This window comes from Macaca thibetana, chromosome 4 (assembly GCF_024542745.1).
Source record: "Macaca thibetana thibetana isolate TM-01 chromosome 4, ASM2454274v1, whole genome shotgun sequence".
Taxonomy (NCBI): Eukaryota; Metazoa; Chordata; class Mammalia; order Primates; family Cercopithecidae; genus Macaca; species Macaca thibetana.
The window spans coordinates 80,403,996-80,424,865 of record NC_065581.1 but is presented as its reverse complement, the minus strand read 5'-3'; the positions used below and the strand labels follow the sequence as shown (position 1 = coordinate 80,424,865).

The following is a 20,870-nucleotide window of genomic DNA, read 5'->3' as shown; positions in this document are numbered from 1 at the left end:
ACTTTGGGAGGCTGAGGCTGGCAGATTGCTTGAGCTCAGGAGTTCAAGAACCAGCCTGGGCAACATGGTGAAACCCCATCTCTACTAAAAATACAATAATAATAGTAATAACTAGGCATGGTGGTGCACGCCTGTGGTCCCAGCTACTTATGGGGCTAAGGCTGGAGGATCGCTTGAGCCCAGGAGGTGGAGACTGCAGTGAGCGGAGATTGCACCACTGCACTCCAACCTGGGTGACAAAGTGAGACTCTTTCTCCAAAAAGTTTAATCTCCAACACTAGAAAGCAGATCAGTGACTTTCTGGGGCCCTTGCTGGACTGGGGATTGACTGAGGTGGGCCACAAGAGAACTTTTGGGGATGTGAATATTCTATACCTTACCTTTGTAAAGGTGAGACATAAGATACATTTATCAGAACTTACCTAATTGTATACTTAATAGGGGTACTTTTATTTTATGTAAATAATACATCATTTAAATTAATTTAAAAGAAAGCATGGCACAGAAAAAGTCTTACCCTTAAATAAAACTACTATAGTACCTTATTGTTTATCTAGGCAACTTCATAGATTTTATTATTAATATTTAGATTTCCCAAGCATTTTCGTCATAGGATTTGTCCCATATAAATATCAATTTTCTTATTTTTGAGAAGGCCTTAGGCAGAAAAGAGATGAGTAGATCATTTAACAAGAAATCTGGGACCTGATCTGTTCTGCAGTTTAGCTAACAACTCCAAAAAGAAAAAGAATGAAAAGTGGCAATTTAGAGCATACAGAATGTAAAAGCAGATGTATTTTCTTTATAGAACATACCACTTTTGTTCAGTTTTCATTATTCAGTATAAACTCTAATGGAGTATGAAAAAAAGAATGTGACACTTGAATTGGTCACTTAGGCTGTCTGAGTGAGGAGAATGTTGGACCTATTGGCTTTTAATAAAAGACGATCAAATGTCATCTATCTGTGTTCTTGTTCTGCTAATATTTTTCAATGGATATCACATATATGTAATATCTGTGTTTAAATATTAAAAGAAAACAATATATGAGAGATTTATTCAGTATTTCTTTTGACCTTATTAGTCTATTAGTTTCAGAAGTGAGAATGGAATTCTAACGCATTTGCAAACATGAACCATAATTATCTGTTTCAGAAGTTACTTATGTTTCTTGCACATCTCTGGAAAATAGTTGGACCAAAATGCTCCTATCTGAAAAATGCAAAGTTTATACATCTTGTCATGTATGCCTCATTAAGAGACATAGTTTTATTTAGACATTTTTCATCAGAGAGGCTAAAACTGTTCTCTGACTGGACTGCACTGAGAGCAAAATTATCAGATTTTTATTTCCTCACTTTGACTGATCAAGTTACTGACAGGGTCAGGCTTTTTCAAAACCTGAATATTTTGTTAGTAATCATTAGTGGCCTTATTTGATCTCTGTTGAGTATCCTTTTTCCAGTTCTTTTTATTGATTTAGAATTGCACAAGGAATTCTTAGAGGGGAGAGTGGAGAGACTTGAGATGTTAACCCAAAAGGCTCAATTTGTTTGTAATCATCTGCTGGATTATTGGGTTCCTTTTAGTAAGTATTGTTTTAGGCACAGAAATTTCTTGTGTTGGTTTATGTTTCTCAGTGATACCGGAATAAAATCATTAGTTTAAAAATGATAAATTGTTGAGCTTCCATACATCCCTATGTATGTTAGTAAACTCAGTAAACTAACAAAATTACCCTTCCTACATGATAAACTACCTACAATATAGCTTTGTTAATCAGATTATGGAAATTTGTCAATTTGGCAGAGACGAAGTTGCATTCTTGAAAAATTAGGCTGAAATATAAACATACTTGTTAATTCAAAAATGTTCGAGAGTCATTCATAAATGGTTTAATGTGAAAAGAAGTCCAAATGATTATTAGGACTATATAGATGGCATCATGTTTTGTCCCTAAAAATTGTTAGGAATTAAGCAGAGACTCTGCCAGTAGAATTCTAATTTTAGTAGTATGTCAGAATACATCCACTAATTATTGCACTACTTTAAGGGTGGGTTGCAGAGGTTGGCATGCAGGTAATTGTACCCAACTGGTACCAATGGGAACAATTCTAAAACAGTTTGGGCTTAAATATATTCAATACCACTGGATGTATGACGGCTTACTTCATGACGTCCTCAGTATATGAGAGGAAAAGAGCTTATTTATAAAACAGGGAACATAATATTTTGGCATTTTATTAGTATTAGACAATAATATTGCCATAAGAAACACTATTAATTTGGAATTATAAATAGACATAACTCAGCACATGTTACTGATAGGTGAGTGCTAATTATGGAAGATGGTTAGTATTCAGACTTTGACATTATTCCAGGTGATTGTGTCAGAGAAGCTAGATTTGTACTTTACATTGGATTTGTGCTTTCAGCTATTTCTAAATGTGCCATTCTGATTATTCTTGAATAATGTGCATGGATTTCCATTACTCTGTGGTCTAAGAATGGATATTGGCTTTCAAAGTTTTTATTTTAAGCAGTTATACATGCACATTCCTTTTTTAATTTTTATTTTGATTTTGAGATTTCACTACAAAATTGTTTGTTTTTTTAAAAACACAGACCTGAATGATTGTTATCTTTTTCTAAGTAGTACTCTGGAATGCTGTACAATGATAACTGCTAATGTTCATAATACTTTTGGAATGCCTCTTTGAAGATTATGTATAGAACCTACAAGCAATTTTTTTAAGTATCATAATGGTGACATTTCAGGAAAAATCCTTTCAGGTGGATATTAACTTTTGAGAATAATCAGAATGAGAATATTGATCCAATTAGTATTCTTATTCAATAATAGTTCACAAAATACTTGTTCAAATCTGTTATTGCCAGTAAAGAAAAAGGATAGAAAATTACCTACAAGACATAACTATCAAACAATAAAATTGATTTTAAATTCACCTTGTAGTTGAAAGTAGTTGAGCAGTTGCAGCATCATTGCATAAATATATAGTCTAAAAGTGTGCACGGAAAGGTAAATAACATTCATATTCATTTGAATACAGGCATACCCCAAAGATATTGCAGCTTTGGTTCCAGACAACCACAATAAAACAAATATTACAGTAAAGCAAGTCACATGAATTTTTTGGCTTCTCAGTGAATATAAAAGTTATGTTTAAGGCCAGGCCCGGTGACTCATGCCTGTAATCCCAGCACTTTGGGAGGCCGAGGCGGATGAATAGTTTGAGCTGAGGAGTTTGAGATCAACCTGGGCAATGTAGTGAGCCCTTGTCTCTACAAAACATTAAAAGAAAAATTAGCCAGGCACGGCGGCACACTCCTGTGGTCCCAGCCACTAGGGAGGCTGTGGTGGGAAGATTACTTGACCCTGGGATGTTGAGGCTGTGGTGAGTTGTGATCATGCCGCTGCACTCCAGCCTGGATGATGGAGTGAGACCCTGTCTCAAAAAAAAAAAAAAAAAAAAAAGAAAAGAAACTTGTGTTTACACTATACTGTAGCATATTAAGTATGCAATAGCATTATGTTTAAAAATTTGTATACCCTAATTAAGAAATAACTTTATTGCTATTAAATGTGAATGATCATCTGAGCCTTCAGAGAGTCATAATCTTTTTGCTGGTGGAGGGTCTTGCCTTGATGTTGACAGCTGCTGATTGATTAGAATGGTGGTTACTGAAAGTTGGGTGAGTGTGGTAATTTCTGAAAATAGGACAATAATGGAATTTGCAACATCAGTTGACTCTTCCTTTCATGAGAGATTTCTCTGTAGCATACAATGCTGTTTGACGGCATTATATGCACAGTAGAACTTCTTTCAATATTGGAGTCAATCCTTTCAAACCAGGTTGTTCCTTTATCAACTGAGTTTATGTGATATTCCAAATCTAAATATTCTAAATTATTGTCGTTTCAACACTATTCATAGCATCTTCACCAGAAGTAAATTTCATCTCAAAAAAACACTTTCTTTGCTCATCCATAAGAAACAATTCTTCAGTCATTCAGGTTTTATCATGAGATTGCAGCAATTCAGTCCCATCTTCAGGCTCCACTTCTAATTCTAGTACTACTTGTTATTTCCACCACATCTGCAGTGACTTCCTCTGCTAAAGTCTTGAATCCCTCAGAGTCATCCATGAGAATTGGAATTAGCTTCTTGCAAACTCCCGTTAATGTTGATGTTTTGACCTCCTTCCATGAATCACAAATGTTCTTAGTGACGTCTAGAATGGTGAACCCTTTCCAGAGGTTTTCAATTTACTTTGCCCAAATTCATAAGAGGAATTATGGTCTAGGGTAGCAATAGCTTTAGGAAGTGCATTTTCTATATAATAAGACTTGAAAGTTTAAATTGCCTCTCTATGCATGGGCTGCAGAATAGATGTTGTGTTTGCAGGCATGAAAACATTGTTCTTGTACATCTCCATCAGAGCTCTTCAGCTGGCTAGGTGCATTGTCAATAAGCAGCAATAATTTGAAAGGAATCTTATTTTTCTGAGCAGTAGGTCTCGGTAGTGGACTTAAGATATTCAGTAAACCATGCTGTAAAGAGATATGTTATCACTCAGGCTGTGTTGTGTCATTCATAGAGCACAGACAGAGTCTATTTAGCATAATTCTTAAGGGATCTATGTTTTTCAAAATGGTAAATGAGTATTGGCTTCAGATTAACGTCACCAGCTGCATTAGACCTTAACAAGGGTCCTATTCTTTGAAGCTTTGAAGCCAGGCGTTGACATCTCCTCTCTAGCTATGAAAGCCCTAGATGGCATTCTCTTTCTACAGAAGGCTATTTTGTCTCCATTTTTAATCTGCTCTTTAATGTAACCAGCTTGATTTATGAGCTTAGGTAGATCTTCTCGATAACTTGCTGCTGCCTCTACATCAGTACTTTCTGCTTCACCTTGCATGTTATGTTATGTTGTGTTATGTTATGTTATGTTATTAGAGACAACTTTTTTCCTTAAACTTCACAGATCAGACTCTGCTAGCATCAAATTTTTCTTCTGCAGTTTCCTTACCTTTCCCAGCCTTTATAGAACTGAAGAGAATTAGGGCCTTGCTATGGATTAGGCTTTGGCTTAAGGAGATGTTGTGACTGGTTTAATCTATCCAGATCACTCAAACTTCCTCCCTATCAGCAAAAAAGACTTTTTTTTTGCTTTCTTATCATTTATCTGGTCAATAGTGTAGCACTTTTAGTTTACTTCAAGAATTTTTCCTTTGCGTCCACAACTTGGCTAACTGCCTGGTACAACAGGTCTAACTTTTGTCCTGTCTCAGCTTTCAATATTCTTTTCTCACTAAACTTAGCCATTTCAAGCTTTTGATTTAAAGAGATGTGTGACTCTTCCTTTGACTTGAACACTTAAAGGTTATTGTGGGGTGTTACTTGGCCTAATTTCAATAGTGTTGTGTCTCAGGGAATAGGGAGGTTTGGGGAGAAGCAGAGAGTCATGGGTATGGCCAGTCAGTGGAGCAGTCAGAACATATACAACATTTATTGATTAAGTTTGCCATCTTGTATGCAATTACAGTGGTAACATGAAAGATCATTGATCACAGATCAACATAACACATATAATAATAATGCAAAAGTTTGAAATATTATGAGCATTACCAAAATGTGACAGAGACACAAAGTGAGCACATTCTGTTGGAAAAATATGGTCCCAATAGAGTTGCTCGACAAGGGTTGCCACAAATCTTCAATTTGTAAAAAAATTGCAGTATCTTCAAAGTGCAGTAAAGCAAAGCACAATAAAATGAGATGTGCCGGTAATAAATTCTGATAAACTTATCTGAAAATATTTTGTATTCTTACAGTATGAAATAAGATAGAAGGTATCTTACATTACAAAAAAAGTCTACTCTACCATAAGAGGCTATTGGACTTACTTCTTCTGGATTCTTCTCTTAGATAGCAATACTCACTAGCATATATTTTTTTGGAACCTTGGGTGTTTTTTAACCTTCCTGATCATTAGTTATTGCTAAATGGTCTCTGAGGACATTTCTAGATCTAAAATTTTATGACTGTAATATTCTTCAGTAAAATAATGTACAATTCTCTTTTCTGCTGAATATGTGACCCTTAGTGTTTTGTAGAAGTTGCTGGCTTTTAGAAATAAACAGTTTGATTCAGACTAAATGGAGAAAAAGACACAGATTTAGTGATTCAAACTACAGAAGTAAATGACATGATTGAGGTTGGAGATGAGGTATTTACTGGAACATGCATCTGAGGAGACCTTTAATTCTCTATTGTAAGTTTGCAGATGGAGTTTATAAAAGCATTTTCTAAATTTCTGCATCCCTTATATGAAGGCATTTTAGGCATAACGAATGGTACAAACTGGAAATAGAAGATAAGAATACAGTGGTATGTTGAAGCACAGATAAGTCCTTTAGAGCCAAAACTTCTCTGAGGATTTGAGCCTGTACCCACGCTGCCTTCAGCTCAGAGGCCATGATGTTCCCTCTTTCGCATATTCATCTCCCCATGCTCCACCTCTGCAGTCCATCAGATGGCCTGTGCACGTAATTAGAAAGTCTTGCTTCACATTATTGTTATACTCGGTTGCCTATTAAAATGTAAAAATAACATGTCATTTGTCTCTTTTCATGTATGCCTCACATATTTCATGCTGTTTTTTTTTTTTTTTTTTTTTTTTTTTTTTTTTTTTGCGATGGATTCTCACTCTGTTGCCTAGGCTGAAGTGCAGTGGTGCCTTCTCAGCTCACTGCAACCTCCGCCTCCTGGGTTCGCATGATTCTCCTGCCTCAGCCTCCCGAATAGCTGGTATTACAGGCGCCCACCACCACACCTAGCTAATTTTTGTATTTTTAGTAGAGACGGGGTTTCATCAGGGTGGCCAGGCTGGTCTCAAACTCCTGACCTCAGGTGATCCATCTGCCTCGGCCTCCCAAAGTGCTGGGATTACAGGTGTGAGCCACCACACCAAGCCTGTGCTTCTTCATACTTCATGTTTTGTGCTTTATCTTCCCTAAACCAGACTCCCAACACTCTTCTTCTCAGATCTTTGTACTGTTTACCTGGAAACCCACACTTTAACAACAGGCTCCTTTACCTCCTCACTTCCTCGCTGGATGTTCCCTTTACCACCTTGCTTTCCTGAGAAATGGCTCTCTGAACATGGGAACAGGCAAAGAGTTCATGACAAAGATGCCAAAAGCAATCACAACAAAAGCAAAATGTACAAATGGGATTTAATTAAACTAAAGAGCTTTTTCACAGCAAAAAAATATATATATCTCAACAGAGTAAACAAAGAACCTACAGAATGGGAGACAATATTTGCAAACTATGCATTTCACAAAGGTCTAATATCCAGAATCTTGAGGAACTTAAACAAATCTACAAGAAAAAAACAACCCCATTAAAAAGTAGGCAAAGGACATGAAGAGACGCTTTTCAAAAGAACATACATACGGCCAATAAGCATATGAAAAAAAGCTCAATATCACTGATCATTAGAGAAATGCAAATCCAAACCATAACGAGTTACCATGTCACACCAGTCAGAATGGCTATTATTAAAAAGTCAAAAAATAACAGATCCTGGCAATGGTGTGAAGCAAAGGAAATGCTTATACACAGCTGGTAGGAGTATAAATTAGTTCAGCCATTATGGAAGCACTATGGAGATTCCTCAAAGAAATAAAAGCAGAAGTACCATTTGACCCAGCAATCCCATTAGTGGGTATATACCCCAAAGAACATAAATCATTTTACCACAAAGATACATGCACACATTTTTTGGCTTATTGGAGCGCTATTCACAATAGCAAAGACATGGAATCAACCTAAATGCCCATCAATGATACACTGGATAAAGAAAATGTGGTACTTATACACCATGGAATGCTATGCAACCATAAAATAGAATGAGATCACATCCTTTGCAGGAACATGGATGGAGCTGGAGGCCATTATCCCTAGCAAACTAATGCAGGAACAGAAAACCAAGTACTATATGTTCTCGCTTATAGGTGGGAGCTAAAATGATGAGAGCACTTGAACACAAAGAGGGGCACAACAGACACTGGGGCCTAGTGTCCATGTGTTCTCATCTCCACCCCAGAGGCTGGAGGATCAGAGGAGGAAGAGGAGCAGAAACAGTAACTATTGTGTACTAGGCTTAGCTTCTGGGTGATAAAATAATCTGTACAACAAACCCCCATGACATGAATTTACCTATAAAACTACCTTGCACATGTACCCCTGAACCTAAAATAAAAGTTTAAAAACAACAACAACAAAATAATAAAGTCACAAGGGAAAAGGTTTTACAAATTTTGGAGACAAGGAGGATTTTAAAAATTCTTTTCAGTAAAATATACTAAATAGCAACTTTAGTTATAAACGGAGCTTCGAAGTTTGTTGAATTTAAGGAACTCAGAATCTCTTAGGTTTGCTATTTTTTTTTTGAAAAGCAGAAAACACCTAAACACAATGATTCCATTTTGCTTGTGATTCTTTTTTTTTTGTCCTTGCTATAAATGTTGTGTGATTTTTGATACTATAGATACTTTTACAGAAAAAAAATGCTAAATAAAAATGGTTGGAAATACCGTTTTAATTATTTATCTCTCATTCTAAAAGAAAAAAGATTCATAGTGTAACGTTTCTTCAAGTCCTTGGTATCATTTTGGAAACAGAGTTATTTCTTTGAAAGGTCAGCACCAGAGATATAAATTTAGAAGTCATTTGTGTAAAACATGATTGTCATATCCTTAAGAATACAAGAAACTTGAGGGGATGACTATATGGGGGAAAAGAATGAATGATTATGGCTGAATCTTTATCATTTCTGCTGTCACAAAGAATAAGAAGTAACAGTAAAATATAATAAAAGGAAGGGTAAGAAAAATGAAAGGACTGTCTAAATGTTACAAAATAATACAGAAGTAAAGTAGTAGGAACAAAAGCCATATTGCTATGAAAGAAGTTAACACATCCATCTTCTTTATTGTTACCTGCAAGGAAGAATTGAATTCCAATGGTTCTTGGCCAGAGATAACTTGTGTCAACTTCAGATTACTTATTCTAGCATTCAAGACCATTCATAATCTGAAATTCAGCAACCAATACTGATCTTCTAAAGTCCTTGAAGCTAATGTTTGTCATCTCCCCAGTACAGATTTTGAGACCTCTATTCTATGATTGATTCTTTACTCCACTCTTTTCCTTATTTGAGTTCTACCAAGGCCCCATCTTAAGCCTCACCTAATTCATGTTGTTTTCCCTCAGTGCTTTAGTGATCAGTGTGCCACTGCTTTTGTTTTTAATCTGAACCTCCTTTAAGTTATTTATTTGCATCCTTTTGTCTTCGCAATGAGACTCTTTCCCAGTGAGCATTTCCAGGGCAAGATCCATGTTTCTTATTTGCTGCTTAATTCATTGAGCACTCTCAAGCTTCAATACATTATCAAAAATGAGTAATTTGGAATAAGCTATCCCTAAGGTACTCATCAGAGCTAAAGTGCACTAGATCTTGAATGTTCCATATGTAGTAAATCCTATAAAACATTTTACTATATCTCAGGAAAAATTAAAGCATACTTGGTTAACCTGGTTACAGCAAATTCTTGATCATTTATAATCAAAGAAAGATTCATGTTCTCACCAATATCTGTTCATATATTTCCCATAATAAAAGGACCTGGTATGTTGAATGCATACAAATGCTGTTTTGCTATTAATAGTTTTGTGATAAAATTATAACACCCTTATTTTATCAGTGCAATCTTTTCAGATGTAAATATGCTATTCATTTCATTGACTTGATAACTCTGTTGGTGCTCAGTATATATAGCAGCGGGCCCTGTGGTTCAGTCCAGACCTTACCACCTATTAGCAGTATGAACTCATCCATGGCTTTTAATCTTACTGAGTTCATTTCTTTATCTGTTAAATGGATAATAACGCTGCCTTCTTCACTGGGTTGCTGACAGAATTGAGATAATCCATGTAAAGTATGAAGCCTAGTGCCTGACACACAGTGCTAGATATAGTGATTAGTCACTGTAATAAGGTATTTGTCAGATTTAACAATGCCACAAGAGCAAAATCTCTGCAGTTTCTACATGTTAATTTTATGGGTGCTATTTCTGTTAACTTTTAAAACTATTTGCACCTAGTATTTTATGTGGTATTTTGATCATAAAATAGTAGGTTCTTTTCATAGTTATGTAGAATTGAATTGGCTAACTTTTCAGTGTTCCACTACTTATAATTTTATAGTGACAAAGTGGGTTCAAATTGGAACTAACTATCCCTTACGTGGCTTTCTTTTATTATATGATGCAAGATGTTTGTATCACAAAATGAATTCAGAATGCCTGTCTCTAAATCTTTAGGAGTCAAATCAGAGTTAACTACCAGGTAGAGAAAAGTCATGAAACTAAAACTGATATATAGTTTCTAAGGGATACTTCTAAAATAAACTTTTGTAAATGATAAGGTATCCCGTACACCATTTTACTACCTATGCCTATTCCCAGATTTCACTTAAGAAACATTATAAATTTATAGCCTGACCACATTGTGTCCTAAACATTGAAGGCAAACCATATTGTAGGATTTCATTGTAACCACAGAGAAATTGTAACAAGCGCAAAACCGCAGAACCAAGTAAGTAGTAGATCCGGGAATAGAATTGAGAAGGCTCTGATTCCTCCTCACATACTGAGACCACAGGGTTCTGCTCCTTCTGAACATAATGACAGCTCATCCAATGTTTCTAGACCATCGGTATGTGATACATTAGGAGCAAACCATACAGCACTCTCCAAAGGCTCACAGTCTTTACTTTCTAAAGGCCTGCTTGGAAACCAGAGAAGTAGGAGGAGCCATTACAAGCACCTCATGATTATTGACTGATATTTGTGTTTGGGGTACTTAGTTGCTATGACGAAGTTTGCTTCTCTGCTAGGTTATAAAAATGTAATTTGTAACCATAGAAATGGTTTTACCAGTTTCTAGTAACATTTTTATAATTAGTAATACAGCTAGCTAAAGTGTTTCCTTGGAGGATGAATGGCATCATACATAAAAGGAGTAGAAAAAGTTTATGTTCCCTTCAAGAATTGACCCCACTATCCCATTTTACTTTTAAATTGTTGCTTCTTTTTGTCTTTAGTGATTTACAGAGCACTGAAATGGTTGTTTTAAATATTTTGTCTTGCAATATTGTTGCTGTTTGGGGAATGAATTTGCCAACCTCTTCACTGTGTCATGCTAGAAGTAGACTTATTTTTATTACTATTTTATATGGATAAAAATTGCTTGTATTTCCCAACATTTTACCATTTTATTATACATAGACCTTTTAAACTGGTATTATTTTTGTTCTTTCTGAAATATGCCTTTTAGAAGTTTCTTTAGTAAAAGTATTTTGATTTTTATTTATCTAAAGATGTCTTAATTTTATTTATTTTTAATTTATTTTTATTATTATACTTTAAGTTCTGGGGTGCATGTGCCAAATGTGTAGGTTTGTTACATAGGTATACATGTGCCACGGTGGTTTGCTGCACCCATAAACCCATCTTCTACATTAGGTGTTTCTCCTAATCTTATCCCCCCCTACCCCCCACCCCCAAACAGGTCCTGGTGTGTGATGTTCCCCTCCCTGTGTCCATGTGTTCTCATTGTTAACTCCTACTTATGAATGAGAACATGCTGTGTTTGGTTTTCTCTTCTTGTAATAGTTTGCTGAGAATGATGGTTTCCAGCTTCATCCATGTCCTGGCAAAGGGTATGAACTCATCCTTTTTATGGCTGCATAGTATTCCATGGTGTATATGTGCCACATTTTCTTTATCCAGTCTATCATTGATGGGCATTTGGGTTGGTTCCAAGTCTTTGCTATTGTGAATAGTCCTAGAATAAACATACATGTGCATGTGTCTTTATAGTAGAATGGTTTATAATCCTTTGGTTATATACCCAGTAGTGGGATTGCTGGGTCAAATGGGATTTCTGATTCTAAATCCTTGAGGAATCGTCACACTGTCTTCCACAATGGTTGAACTAATTTACACTCCCACTAACAGTGTGAAAGCGTTCCTATTTCTCCACATCCTTTGCAGCGTCTTGTTGTTTCCTGACTTTTTAATGATCACCATTCTAACAGGCGTGAGATGGTATCTCATTGTGGTTTTGATTTACATTTCTCTAATGACCAGTGATGATGAGCTTTTTTTTCACATGTTTGCTGGCTGCATAAACCTTACTGTTGAAGAATAGCTTTGTCTAGGATGACAGTTATTTTCTCTTAGCCCTTTGAGTATATTATTTACCTGCCTGTGGCTTCTATTGTTACTATTAAATAATTTTTAAAAATCTGTAGATTTTTAAATGGCTATAGAGTACTTATGTGCCAGTCATTGCATTGAGCACTTAACGTTTATCACTTCATTTAATCCTGCTAACAACCTTATGGTAATAGGCTGTTACTATTCTCATTTTTCTGATAGGAAATCAGAGGCACAGAACAGTTAAGGATGCACAGTATGTAAGGAGGACTAGATTGATCCCAGGAGCTCTGACTCCAGAGCCTATGCTCTGTAATAAACTAGTATGACAGCCAAGTAAATACTTGTAAACCAGTATGACAGCTTGTAAACCAGTATGACAGCCAAGTAAATACTTAAAAAGAAGGATAAAAGATGGTTAACAGTACTAAATATTAAAATTACTATAAAGCTGTAGGAATTAAAGCAGGGAGGTATTCTTTTCTTTATAGATTAGTAAGATAATCATTACTGTTAGACTATATTACTGAGCAGTACCGATGTGGTATACCTGTGTGCCTGTGTCCTCATCTATTAGATGAGAATAATAATAGTATTTACTTCATAGAGTGGTTGTGAAGAGTAAGTGTGCATGTGTAATATCTTATAAAGGAAAACGTATTTGTTGTCATCAGCAGTAGTAGAATAAAATAAGAAAGCACAGAAACAGACCCTAGTATGTATCAGAATATAGTATCTAAATATAGGTGATGAGGAGAAGGATGGACTGTTAAATAAATGGTGCTGGCATAGTTGGGTGATTATATAGGAAACAGAAATTTTGGTATAGCTTGCTTTTTTAAAATCTATGGCCTAACAGTAAAAGTATACCAGATTTAGAGGTTAACTATTTTCTAAATCTATAATATAATTAGAAGAAATTTTTCATTAATAGTTAAATAAATATATGTAGAGGAGACTGTTGTAAGCATTTCATCGAAGGAGAAACCATAAATAAAAGGATTGAAAGATCTAACCACATAAAAATTTAAAATTTATTTGTGAAAACAATTAGGAACACTGTCTAAATAATTAATGGTACAGTGTACTACATTAGAAAAACTATTTGCAACATAGGTAACAGAAGGTACTATTCTTATGAAATAACAAAGAAAACAACTATAGCAATAGAAAAATGAGGGGATTTAGGATCTCCTTCAAACATTTATCATTTCTTTATGTTGGGAACATTCTGAATCTTCTCTTCCAGCTATTTTGAAATACACCTGATTTTATCATTACATATTGATGCATGTATCAAAACGTCGTATGTACCCAACAGATATGTACAACTATTATGTATCCATAATAATTAAAAATTTCAAAGATAGCAGTTTAATTAGAAAAGGAAAATCAAAGAAAGTGATGCTGCTTAAAGACATAACCTAAAATAAGAAATGTGTTTTTATACCAGCACCAAAGATGGATAAAAGAAGCTGGTGACTCTAGACTTTTATGGGCATAATAAAGTAATAAAAATGAAAAAAAAAAACAATAGAAAAATGAACAAATGAACATATAATCTTACAGAAAGAATTACAAATGACGAGTAGACAGATAAAGATGCTAGGCTACACTAGTAATAAAAATAAATAAATAAAAAGTTAATACCAGCTTTCACCTATGACTTTTATAGTAATTTAGAAAGATAGTCTACCCAGGATAAATATATAATTATATATAAATTAACATAATTGAAGGGAAATAACAGACTTACAGAGTTTTTTTTTTTATTGTATCAGAAGGAAAAGAGAGAAAACTCACCTGCCTTGTGATATCAGGGGGTAGTGGTTTGAGACTGTCCTTGAATTAGAATGTTGACAAGAAGTGAGAAATGAGTGCAAGGTTTAACATTCTCTGTTATGAGACGTTTGACATCAGGGGGAAGAAGCATAAGTAACTATAGCTTTGATTTTGTCGTAGTCAAGGGAGGTGGTTTTAAAATCAGGTAGTCCTGAAAATGCTTGGGGACAGGAAAGGACCAGTGGTAAAGGAGAAATTGGAGTTGTTAGTATAGAGAGGTGCAGTTGATTCAGTAAGGTCCATAGGGAGATTCAAAACAAGGAAGCAAAAATCCTTCTCACAAGTTGAGGAAGAAAATAGAAATAAAAGTACAAAATATTTTAATGTAGGGGGAAACTGAGAAGGTTATTATTATTCTCTCTAGCATTGATCTTAGTGACGTAGTGACTGGTAAGAGACTTGGGAGAACAGGAGAATAAAAGAAGGTTTGTGAAAGCTGCTGCTGTGGTCTAATCATTACTATTACATGTTAAGTTGTGTATGTTGAAATGTAGTTGCCATTGTGAAAGTATTAAGAGATGGGGCCTTTTGAGAAGTGATTAAGCCATGAGGCCCCATCCTTCATGAATGTTTTATCAGTGCCGTTATAAAAGAGACTGAAGAAAGCATGTTTACCCCTTCTCCCATGCAAAGATGTAACAAAAAGGCACTATCCATGGGGAAAAGACCCTCACCAGACACGGAATCTGCTGACACCTTAATCTTGGACTTTCAGCCTCCAGAGCTGTGAACAATAGATTTTTATTGTTTATAAATTACCCGGGCTGAGGTATTTTGTGATTGCACCTGCTTTGGAGATTGTGTTGTGGACCAGTAACAGATGAAAACAAATATTTCAGGATATTATTGAGATCCTGGCTGAGATTCAATAGCATTGATTTATGTGCTATCTTAATAGAAAAGGAGATTCGGAATGATGGAGAACAAGGGGACAAGGGTGTCTAAGGAGACAGCCAATACACTGTTTCGATAACTGTCTTTGCATACAGAGATGAAGCTAGATGGGAGAAATGGAAGGGCCACAATGAAGATCTGACTGTATCTTTCACTACACCCTTACATTTACTACCACGTTATAGCCAAACAGGGCTTTTAAACCATTTTTTTAAACACTTTTTCTTTTTTATCTTTCACCTCAGTTATTTTGCTTCTGTTTTTCCTCAGCTTATAAAACCCTACATCTCTACTTTTGAAATTATAACTATTCATTAAAACTCAGTTCATTGGTTGCTTTGTCTTTGATCACAGCCAGAAGTGATATCTGTCCTCGGAACACCTATCATTCCTTGTTTATACCTCCTTTATATTACTTTTTATTTACTTCAAAAATTTTTGTTTATACTAAAAGTTAAATTCCTTAAGGAAAGGGAACATATTTTGGTCATTTTGTGTTATTTCACGGTGCCAACACAATGCCTTTTCTGTAGTAAGCATGTAGTAAATATTTGTTGAACAGATATTATATTACATATTTATACTTAAACAGCAAGACAGAACCTTTAAAAGGAAATATGTTTTCCTATTTCTATGGGCTAATTTTAAAAGTTTATTTTTAAATAACATTTTATTAGCCTCTTCTAATATGAATGTTTGTGTCCTGTAGGTACGGCATGAATTGCCTTATTCAGTTTGAAGACTTTGCCAATGTGAATGCGTTTCGTCTCCTGAACAAGTATCGAAACCAGTATTGCACATTCAATGATGATATTCAAGGTAACAACATTTTCACTGCATATGGATCAATAACATGTCAGAAATTAGTTCATAATTTTAATAATGATTCAAATTCAATCAATATATGCTGAGTACCTTTCAAATTCCAGGAAGTATGCTTGCTGATGTCATGTACTATTTCTCATCTAGTTGCATATATTTGAGAAAAGTACTCTCTGACTCTATAATATACCATATTATCCATTAGCTAGAAAATAAGCTCCAAGAAATCTGACAAAATCCCTGGTGATTATGGCTAAACAAAGAAGGAAATGTATGAGACCGTATTATTCATTGTTTAAAAATAAAAGTGAATATACTTCTCTCTTCAGACTATCTTAGGCACAATTTTTATGCTTTACCCCAGCAGGAGCTGCATTTTACTATTTGTCTTTGATTGTAGATGCTTGGCTACCTGCTTTTGTCTAAGCTGCCAAATTTTTTCCTCTTTAAGTTCTAGTTTTTTAATCCTCTCCAGATCCATGCAGAGCCCACCCCCAATACACGTCTTATTATGAGAATCTTAGGGATTGGAAGGTAGGGGGAAAGCACAGGTAGATGTGCTGAGGAGAAATACCATAAAGAGTTTTTGCAACTTGAAATAAGATTGGAAATGGCTTCCATTTCACTAATTCCAATAACTGTTTTTCAGTGTTTATCTTACTTGAATTTTCAGCAGCATTCCACATTCCACATTGTTGACTCACCTTGTTTCTTGAAATACTCTTTTTTGTTGGCTTCCATGTCACGGCATTCTGCTGATTTCTTCTTACCTCTTTGGCTATTTGCCTTTCCTTTTTCCTCTGCAAGTTCATCCTTTCCTGTCTAGCTATTAAATGACAAAACACTTCATTTTTAAATGACCTGCTCGGTGCCAGGTCCTTTTCTTTGTGTTCTGCTCTATGTTCTTAGGTATATACTCCAAGTCCACACATTCAGTTAGCAAATTTATATTGCCAGTCCAGACTTCTTTGTATTCCAGGTCTATATACCCATGTCTTTATTTAAAATCTCCTCTTAGGCACCTGCAATCCCAACACTTTGGGAGGCCAAGTCAGGCAGATCGCTTGAGCATAGGAGTTCGAGACCATCCTGGGCAACATGGCAAAACTCTGTCTCTGCAAGAAAATATAAAAATTAGCCTGGCATGATGGTGTGTGCCTGTAGTCCCAGCTACTCGGGAGGCTGAGGTGGGAAGGATTGGGTCCCTTGAGCCCAGGAGGTCGAAGCTGCAGTAAGCCATGCTCATGCCACTGCACTCCAGCCTGTGTGACAGAGCGAGGCCCTGTCTCAAACAACAACAACAGCAGCAGCAGCAATAACAACAAAACTCCTGTTGGATATCTCAGTTATCTCATACTTAACCTGCTCCCAAATCAAACTCTTATTTCCTCACCAAACCTGACCTTCATCCAGTGTTCTCATTTTCAGTGAATTGCTGATAGCTCCCTCTTCAGCTTTCCCGCCAAATACAGTCTGTCACTAAACCTTTCTCATTTCCTGTCATCAAAATCTGTGTTTTTCGTAGAGTTCTCCTCATCACCCTAGTGTAAATTACTATCATCTAAATAATCTATACACATTTACTCTTGCTTCCCTTTCTTATATGTTTTCTGCATAATATCTCTACAGTTTGTCAGATGTAGATCTAAGTGCTGAGGTTTTTGTGGTGAACAGAGATAGTTTTCTTTTTGCTATAGAAATCTGATCTTATTATTTCTTCCTCAAAATAATTTGATGGATTTTCATTGTACTTAGGATGATGGGTTTTCATTGTACTTAGGATAAAGATGAAAATCCTGAATGTGGTCAAAATGCGTGGTCTGACCCCTGTTTCTCTCTTCAGCCATTCTAGCCACACATCCCTTCTCAGGTCCTGAAATGATCTAAAGAATTAAACATGAAGGAGTTGGGAGAGTTGAACTAAGGAGTTGGTAGGTTGGCTCGGGTAGGTTTGCATTTGGAAAGATTACACTGTCTTCAGTCTAGAGAACAGGACTGAATTGGAGAACAGGACTGAAGTTGAAGGCTATTGCTGAAATCCATGATGATGGCATCTTGCTCTAAGAAAGTGCTAATGAAGTTAGAAGTAGACAGATAATTAGTTGTTGATAGTGAAGGTGAAGAAGGATCCAAGGATGGAGCCTAGGCTTTTGCCTCGAAGAACTAGAAGAATGGCAGGGCAGAAACTGAAATGGATAAAGTAGGAAACACTCTTACATGTAGATGTTAAGAGCATGGACTATAGAGTCATACTGATTTGCTTCGCCCTTTACTAGCTATGGACTTTGACCAATCTACATAACTTCTCTGAGTTTAATTTCTTACCTGTGGCAGAAAGTTACATAACAGCTTCTATTTTTTTCTTTGAAACAATAGATCAGAAGTTTGAGGAAAACAAAAAATATATGTAATAGTCTCCAATTTTTCTTTGAAATAACAGGATTGGAAGTTTGAGGAAAATTTAAAAAAAAACAGATCTGAAAGAACTATTGTAGAGAACTAGAGAGCCAACGGATTATGAAACATAAAAGGATTCAGTCAGCGGACACTGCAGATTTAGTTGAAATTAATATCGTAAATGTATCATGATGCTGGCTGAGCAGCTTGAGTTCAACAGTTCAGGAAGAGGCAAGGCCACAGTGAACAGCTGGATTCATCTATGTTAGATATTTTATTGTATTTGTGCAAAGAAAGGACAATGGGATAAGAGCTAAGGTTAAAGTGATGACCATGACACTAAGCTGGATAGAGAAGGAAGTGAAGATAAAAAGACTGTTAGATGGGGGAAAGGCCTTGACATTCCAGTAGGGTTGAAGCATGGGTATAATAAGGATGATTGAATAAGAGACCTGGGAAGATAGGAGACTGTAGATCACGAGTAAAGTATTCTAATGTAGTACTTTCAAGGATTGGTTCTGAGTGATGGCAAGCACCAAGATGAAATTTAGAAGGAAGTCGGCCAAAGTGGAATAAAGGTGAATGCTACTGGAAATGAGATGATCAAAGAAAATTTAAATGTAAAATGGGGATGATAATGTTTCTCTCATGGAGTTTACATTGCAGACAAAATAATTATTTGTAGAAATATCCTATAAACTGAAAGGTACTTTATAAATAATAATTTTTAGGCCAGACACAGTGGCTCACACCTGTAATCCCAGCACTTTGGGAGGCCAAGGTGGGCGGATCACGAAGTCAGGAGTTCGAGACCAGCCTGGCCAATATGGTGAAGCCTCGTCTCTACTAAAAATACAAAAATTAGCAGGGCATGGTGGCGCATACCTGTAGTCCCAGCTACTAGGGAGGCTGAGGCAGAAGAATCACTTAAACCCGGGAGGCAGAGGTTTCAGTGAGCCAAGATCATGCTTTGCAGTGTAGCCTGGGCAATAGAGTGAGACTCCATCTCAAAAAAAAAAAAAGAAAAAGAAAAAAGAAAAAATATATACATAAAATAATTTTTTAAATTCACTGTGCTTAAATATTTAGTATTGCAGCTATATACATTTAATGACTTTAAAAATCCTGAGTCTTTATTTCTTTTGAGATACATGAAAGTAATTGGTCAAATCTTTCTTTTCCCCAAATTCTTTGTGATGTTAATAACATTGTTCCTTCAGTGCCAACTTTCATGACAAAACCTGCTTAAGTTATATAAACTGTATTTTATTCTTTTTTATTAAATTTCTTTTTGAGTATTTATAAAAAGTGGATATTTATAGGATTTCAGAAATGGAATAATCTGGAAATTTCCAGGTGTTAAGAATTGTGAGCTATAGAAAGACAGCCTGATTTTAATGTTATTTGCATTAGTCTATTTTCACACTGCTACAGAGAATTTTCCTGAGACTGGGTAATTTATATAAAGGAAAGAGGTTTAATTGACTCACACTTTCTTATGGCTGGGGAGGCCTCAGGAAACTTACAATCATGGTAGAAGGCAAAGGGGAAGCAAGCACCTTCTTCACAAGGCAACATGAGAGAAGGAAGAACTTCCAACCACTTATAAAACCATTAGGTCTCCTGAGAACTCACTATCACAAGAACAGCATGGGTGAAACCGCACCCATGATCCAATCACCTCCCTCCTTCAACACATGGGGACTACAGGTCCCTCCCTCAACATGTGGAGATTACAACTCAAGATGAGATTTGGGTGGGGACACAGAGCCAAACCGTATCAGTATTGCATACTAACTTGAAGATACCATGTATAGTAATGATAAAGTGCCTTTGGTACTACAAATACATGCTTTGTAGACCAGTGTTTTTAAGTCACTTGTCAATTCATTTTGCAGTGTTCTCTAAAACAGCCGCCAGTAAACTGTTGAACAAAACTATAGAATTCCTTTAATATTGTATATCTTCTGATTTTGTGGGTCTCATGTAAATGTCCATACAAAGTTAAAGACCAGTATTAAATAATTTCAAATCATCATGCAGAGTTAATAGGAAACAGAGTTCAGTTTAAGAAAACGAATGCTAAATTCAAATTATCAAACAAAACAAGCAATTAGGGTCAGGATTTCTATCAATCAAGGCCAGGAATTTAGAGGTCAGGCTCTGGGGTACATCAGAATTAAAGTCTGGAGCACAGGATATCAGAAGCAGGAGCCAAGCCTATGTCAAGAGCCGTGCATGAAGGAGCCCTGAGGATCCATAGCAGAATATTCCCCCCAAGCAGTTCACCACAGTAGAGGCGTTAAATAACTAGTTTTTCACCATGACTAATTTGGCCTAAAATATAATCTGCACATATAGAGTCTATTTATTTCCATATATGGATTTTAAACTATTACTGCCTTAGGAAACAAAAAGATAAGTTTGAGAAAAATATGTCTAATCTGTGACTAGAGAAAACCTTTGGCAAGTTATTGGGGTTCTGACTAGAAGTGACCAAACCATTTTGTGAGCGTCATATAAAATTGTGCCTTTATGACACATTTTCTCCGTATGATTCTTTTTTACCTTTTTAACCTTATATTCTTACCATTATGCCCA

The 20,870-nt window shown here is 35.8% G+C and overlaps 1 protein-coding gene across 1 annotated transcript in view; it reads left to right on the top strand.

Annotated features, from left to right (window-relative positions):
• Positions 1–20,870, top strand: part of ME1 (malic enzyme 1) — a 224,001-nt gene that overhangs the window by 169,248 nt on the left and 33,883 nt on the right. Inside the window, exon 7 of the mRNA XM_050788178.1 lies at positions 15,760–15,869. Coding sequence (XP_050644135.1) covers positions 15,760–15,869 — 110 coding nt within the window. The remainder of the gene's footprint in view (positions 1–15,759; positions 15,870–20,870) is intronic.